The 6,135-nt window shown below is 50.8% G+C and overlaps 1 protein-coding gene across 1 annotated transcript; it reads right to left on the bottom strand.

Moving 5' to 3' along the window:
- Positions 1 to 388: 388 nt before the first annotated feature.
- Positions 389 to 5,495, bottom strand: LOC138680940 (pseudouridylate synthase RPUSD2-like). Its single transcript, XM_069768143.1, has 3 exons — positions 5,043 to 5,495; positions 2,918 to 3,214; positions 389 to 1,197 (listed from the first exon to the last, which is right to left on the bottom strand). Exons 1-3 carry the CDS (start codon positions 5,484 to 5,486, stop codon positions 454 to 456), a joined length of 1,485 nt encoding a protein of 494 aa, XP_069624244.1. The 5' UTR covers positions 5,487 to 5,495; the 3' UTR covers positions 389 to 453.
- Between the last annotated feature and the right edge of the window lie 640 nt (positions 5,496 to 6,135).

Here is a 6,135-nt window from a genome sequence, read left to right as displayed (position 1 = left end):
ACTGGGGGTAACAGATGACAAGTGTGTACAGCGGTTATCGCTCCTCTTTCCAACATTCCCACTAGTGACCCGTTATATTCCTACAACTATTTGTGGTTGTACAGAAACAGTAAAGGACTGTTCCGGTAAACTCCTGCCCCCTAAGTGTACCCTTCCCAGGTCCAGCTAAGCACCACTGCCCCTTGTGTCTGTAGCATGAGCTGCTGTGCAGTGGTTGCAGTGCTATCTGCAGGACAACATTGCTGCAGACAACAGCACTGGACCCGGGGAGGGTGAATATACTTAAAAAAAAAAAAAACTGCAGATGAGGAACAGGTGTTTTACAAAACTGAAAAACCTATTTAAAGCTTACATAAAAAGTAAAACTTAAAGAAGAGATTCTACAGAATAAAATAAATGTGGTTTCTTTATTTTCGGCCATGAACTGCAGGAAATAATTGTATAATGTGGCGTTTAGTCCTCTGTCCAGTGGTCGTCTGCCCATTCAGGCAACTGAGTAGAATAGTCAAAATCCTCCCCCTTATACCGCAGAGCATGCAGAAACATGATCAGCTCTTTAGGGGAGGGGTCCGATCGCATAATCTTACATTCCCCACAGAGGGGGTCCACCAGTTCCTGCCCCTTCCCTTCAGTATCGCCACTTGCGGTATCAGTCACAAAGCCCTCCTGTGTATTGTTTTCATCACATGAGGGGTCTTTATCTCGATGGGTGTTCAGTGCGCCCGTCTCCACAGGATGTGGCGCAGACTGTGGGCACGGGGACACATCTCCAATCTGCCCACTTTTCAGCGCTAGAAGATCAGCTTCAGCAACATCCAATAGATCCAGACTTTGCCTAGATTTATGCTCCTCTATCAGGGTCCGCAGGAGTTCGTCATCAGTCATGTTGATTTCGCCCCTTCTGCCACGGTTGGGCCCCCACGCTTCTGTGTTGTAGATCGGGTTGTTGACAATGGGATGCCCTAAATACTGTAAGTGGACTCGGATTTGGTGCGTGCGCCCCGTGTAAGGGAAACACTTCACAACACTCGATTTACCATTGTAGCTAAGTCTCTGGAAGACCGTTTTGGAGGCTTTGCCTTTTGGATGCACCCGACAAACACCGATCTTATAGGAGACCACCATTATAGGCTCCTCACAGGTCACGGTTTCTTCAGGAAATTCTCCACAGACGCGACACACATACTCCTTTTCTACCTGTGTACAGAAAAAAAAATGTATAAGTCATCCAAAATTTAGAAATGTAACGGATAAAGATGTAAGAATCCACAGCAGGAAATTCGAAGAGCGTCAAGATACACTGCGGCAAGTTGAAACCTGCACAATTCGGTGATGAATCCGTACAGAATCAACCCGGTGTGGATGTATCCTAATCCTTGAACGTGCCCCAAAAATGTACTATGCAAGAGCTCAAACATGAGTTCAGACAAGCACTTGACAGGTCCTTTTGTGCCTGAGCTTGAGTTCTTTAGTCACAAGACAGAAGGACCACCTTAGGGGTGTGCAACCTGAGCAATCAGAAAAGGATGCACTACCTGGCCTTGCAAAAGGCAGACATAGAAATCTACGGGTACCCCAACTGTCTTTAAGCAACCCATCCCTTTGCAGGGACCTAATGGTTGTGATGGAGGCTTCCCATCTAACTACTTGGATGCCATGGTTGCTGTTCACCGAGGCATCCAAAGGGTTAAACTGCTGGCATAAGAGCCAGTTCCAAAACGTAGCGGAAACAGCCAGCTCCATACAAATCCTTCCGCTGTACATATGTAGTCTGGGAGAAATGGGAGGACATGAGGCAGGGGCCGTTTGGCATCAGACCCCCCTGTTCACTGGTCACAACGCGGTTGCGTGGCCTGCACCACCAAAATAGATGCCACAGGCGTGGCGCAGTTATGCTTACAGTACTGTTAAGCAGTTTTATATGCGCACTGTATTGTAGCATTTTCTTAGGCACTGTACCGTATATTATTTTTTCAGGGTTTTAAGGTTGGACATTATGGCATGAAAAGGGGTTGTTTGACATCAAATTTGTTTTTTTTAAAGGTATGAATGCTATGAAAACAAAACAAAGAGGCATAATCTGCTACCCGCAGCCCTGTGGATCCAGCGCAGGAAGAGATGTCTGCATTCATTTAGATATCATACAACTGCTGAAGCCTGCGATTGTCTGCAGCAGTCAGGTGACTAGAAGAGTGAATATTAGAGAAACATCCGAGGCTCCGGTCCTCTAGTCGCCTGACCGCTGCAGCCAATCGAAGCCTGTGCACATGTTGCAGATTTGGGTGTAGCATTTTCTGCACAGAATCTGCATCTCCTGGCAAAAAACGCAGGTGCAGATTTGATGCGTTTTTCTTGTGGATTTTGTGCGTTTTTCCTGCAGATTTATTGGGGATTCAGTGTGGATTTCATGCGTTTTTTTACCCCTGCGGATTTCTATAATGGAATGGGTGCAGAAACGCTGCAGATCCGAACAAAAGACATGACATGCTCCTTCTTTCAATCCACTGCGTTTTCTGTGCGGAATTTTCCACACCATTAGCACATTTTTTTTTATTGATTTACATTGTTCTGTAAATCACTTTGCGATCTGCAGCGTTTCTGTGCGGAAAAAAACGCTGCGGATCCTCAGTAAATCCGCATCGTGTGCACATAGCTTAAATGGCAGCCCCATGGACCCAGTGCAGCGAGCTCAGAAAATAATGTCTGCTCCATTCGGAAGTTACTCGGTCACTGGAGCCAGTGATAGGCTGCAGTGGTCTGGTGACTAGAGTACCTTCTCTGATGATTCGATCTTCTAGTAGCCTGACTGCTGCAGTCAATCATACAATTCAGAAAAAGATACTGCATAGGGCATCATCCAATGTAAGGCCAGCCTGCAAGGCAGTACTGTGCGGTGCCCTGGTGTGTTGCTGCTCACCTTTCTCTCCCGTACCAGTTCTGCCAACTTCTTCGACACCTCTGAGGTCTTGGCAAACATGAGCACCCCGGAGGTCAGACGATCCAGACGGTGGATGATGTGAAGTTCTTTCATATTATGCTCTTTTCCCAAAATAAAGATGACAGTGTTGTGACGGAAGCGACCGCAGGGATGGACAGGCAGAGACGAAGGCTTATCCACAACCACAATGTCTTCGGTCTCGGCCAGGATGTGCAGGGGTTGTGCAGTTACGGGGGGCTCATGGCGGTGGACCGTGTTTCTGAGGAAATCATTGTCCTACGAGCAGAGAAGAGTTGGAAATATTACTGCTACAAGGTACAATAAAGCACGCCAATCCCACAACGCTCTCACTGGGCGCCACCGTGAATGCCAGCCACTAATTCTCAGAGACGTGGACATTACGACATTAGAGCCAACTCTGGCATTGGCAGCAAAGTTTAGGCCCCCTAGTAGTCACAGCAAACCCTGTACTATAATCCAATGGATTAGGCCCCCAAGTAGTCACAGCAGACCCCATATTACAGTCCTATGGATTAGGCCCCTAGTACTCACAGCAGACCCCGTACTAGAATTCTATGGATTAGGCCATTAGTAGTCACAGCGGACCCTGTACTATAATCCTACGGATTAGGCCCCTAGTAGTCACAGCAGACCCCGTACTAGAGTTCTATGGATTAGGCCCCCAAGTAGTCACACCAGACCCCATATTACAGTCCTATGGATTAGGCCCCTAGTAGTCACAGCAGACCCCGTACTAGAGTTCTATGGATGAGGCCCCCTAGTAGTCACAGCGCCCCCCCGTACTAGAGTTCTATGGATGAGACCCCCCTAGTAGTCACAGCGGCCCCCCGTACTAGAGTTCTATGGATGAGGGCCCCCTAGTAGTCACAGCGGCCCCCCGTACTAGAGTTCTATGGATGAGGCCCCCCTAGTAGTCACAGCGGCCCCCCGTACTAGAGTTCTATGGATGAGGCCCCCTAGTAGTGACAGCGGCCCCTGTACAAGAGTTCTATGGATGAGGCCCCCTAGTAGTCACAGCGGCCCCTGTACAAGAGTTCTATGGATAAGGCCCCCTAGTAGTCACAGCGGCCCCCCGTACTAGAGTTCTATGGATTAGGCCCCCTAGTAGTCACAGCAGCCCCCCGTACTAGAGTTCTATGGATGAGGCCCCCTAGTAGTCACAGCGGCGCCCCGTACTAGAGTTCTATGGATTAGGCCCTTAGTAGTCACAGCGGACCCTGTACTATAATCCTATGGATTAGGCCCCTAGTAGTCACAGCAGACCCCGTACTAGAGTTCTATGGATTAGGCCCCCAAGTAGTCACACCAGACCCCATATTACAGTCCTATGGATTAGGCCCCTAGTAGTCACAGCAGACCCCGTACTAGAGTTCTATGGATGAGGCTCCCTAGTAGTCACAGCGGCCCCTGTACTAGAGTTCTATGGATGAGGCCCCCTAGTAGTCACAGCAGCCCCCCGTACTAGAGTTCTATGGATGAGGCCCCCTAGTAGTCACAGCGCCCCCCCGTACTAGAGTTCTATGGATGAGGCCCCCTAGTAGTCACAGCGGCCCCCCATACAAGAGTTCTATGGATGAGACCCCCTAGTAGTCACAGCAGCCCCCCATACTAGAGTTCTATGGATGAGACCCCCTAGTAGTCACAGTGGCCCCCCGTACTAGAGTTCTATGGATGAGGCCCCCTAGTAGTCACAGCGGCCCCCCGTACTAGAGTTCTATGGATGAGGCCCCCTAGTAGTCACATCGGCCCCCCGTACTAGAGTTCTATGGATGAGGCCCCCTAGTAGTCACAGCGGCCCCCCGTACTAGAGTTCTATGGATGAGACCCCCTAGTAGTCACAGTGGCCCCCCGTACTAGAGTTCTATGGATGAGGCCCCCTAGTAGTCACAGCGGCCCCCCATACTAGAGTTCTATGGATGAGGCCCCCTAGTAGTCACAGCGGCCCCCCGTACTAGAGCATTATGGATGAGGCCTCATACACCCAGGCCCTATCACACTGCGCCAGTCACCATGCCATGCCGCTTCCTGCCAGCCCTGAGCAACCGGTGCACACACTGCCTGGGCCCGGCTGCCGCCTCCTCACCTTCAGCACCAGGCTCAGGTCGGTCACCGTGTCCCGGTTGAGCCGCAGTCTCCCGGCCCAGGCCGCCCGCTTGTAGTACTCCAGCGGCTCCGAGCGGAACTCCGTGCTGAACACCTGCAGCAGGCTCTTCCCCACCCAGCGGCCCTTGCAGTAGGTCTCAAAGTCGAAGAAATAAGGGCGAACTTTCCTCAGCCCGTTCTCTATGTACGATTCGGTCTCCGAAAAGTGCTCGTCTCCGAAACTGACGCCAGTCCTGCGCTTCGAGGGCGGCGGCACATAGCGACCTTCACCGCCATCACCGCAGGGCTTCCTCTTCCTCCGCCGGTCATTGCCGGTCTCAGACTCTCCCTCCGGCTCCTTTCTTTTTAGCGACATCGCACAAGTGAGAGCGGACAGAGCTCTGCAGCCACCAGCGAGCCGGCCCGGGCGCCACACTCTGATCATGACACGTGGTGCGCGACGGAGGGCGCCGGCTGATGACGTCACATGCCGGACGGAAACACGGACCACAGCGAGCCGTGCCCTGTGTGTACGCTCATACCCCACTAGTGCGGCCAGGGACCCCAGAACAGGGTCAGGACCCCATGTGTCAGCCGCACACTGCTGAACTCTCTCACAAATAGATTTGTCTGACTCTCCTATGTTAGCTATGCCCCTATGTGACAGCCATGTTTCTATATGTTAGCTATGCCCCTATGTGACAGCCATGTTTCTATGTGTTAGCTATGCCCCTATGTGACTGCCATGTTTCTATGTGTTAGCTATGCCCCTATGTGACGGCCATGTTTCTATGTGTTAGCTATGCCCCTATGTGACGGCCATGTTTCTATGTGTTAGCTATGCCCCTATGTGACTGCCATGTTTCTATGTGTTAGCTATGCCCCTATGTGACAGCCATGTTTCTATATGTTAGCTATGCCCCTAGGTGACGGCCATGTTTCTATATGTTAGCTATGCCCCTATGTGACGGCCATGTTTCTATGTGTTAGCTATGCCCCTATGTGACAGCCATGTTTCTATGTGTTAGCTATGCCCCTATGTGACAGCCATGTTTCTATGTGTTAGCTATGCCCCTATGTGACGGCCATATTTC

Source organism: Ranitomeya imitator, chromosome 1 (assembly GCF_032444005.1).
Source record: "Ranitomeya imitator isolate aRanImi1 chromosome 1, aRanImi1.pri, whole genome shotgun sequence".
Lineage (NCBI taxonomy): Eukaryota > Metazoa > Chordata > Amphibia > Anura > Dendrobatidae > Ranitomeya > Ranitomeya imitator.
Note: the sequence above shows the minus strand (reverse complement) of the source record. Positions and strands in the feature narration are given on the sequence as shown.

Coding starts and splice junctions, on each gene's coding strand:
- LOC138680940 (XM_069768143.1), bottom strand. CDS start 5,486: ATGATCAGAGTGTGGCGCCCGGGCCGGCTCGCTGGTGGCTGCAGAGCT. Junction 3,215..5,042: donor ACCTGAGCCTGGTGCTGAAG/GTGAGGAGGCGG, acceptor CTCTGCTCGTAG/GACAATGATTTCCTCAGAAA. Junction 1,198..2,917: donor AACTGGTACGGGAGAGAAAG/GTGAGCAGCAAC, acceptor TTCTGTACACAG/GTAGAAAAGGAGTATGTGTG.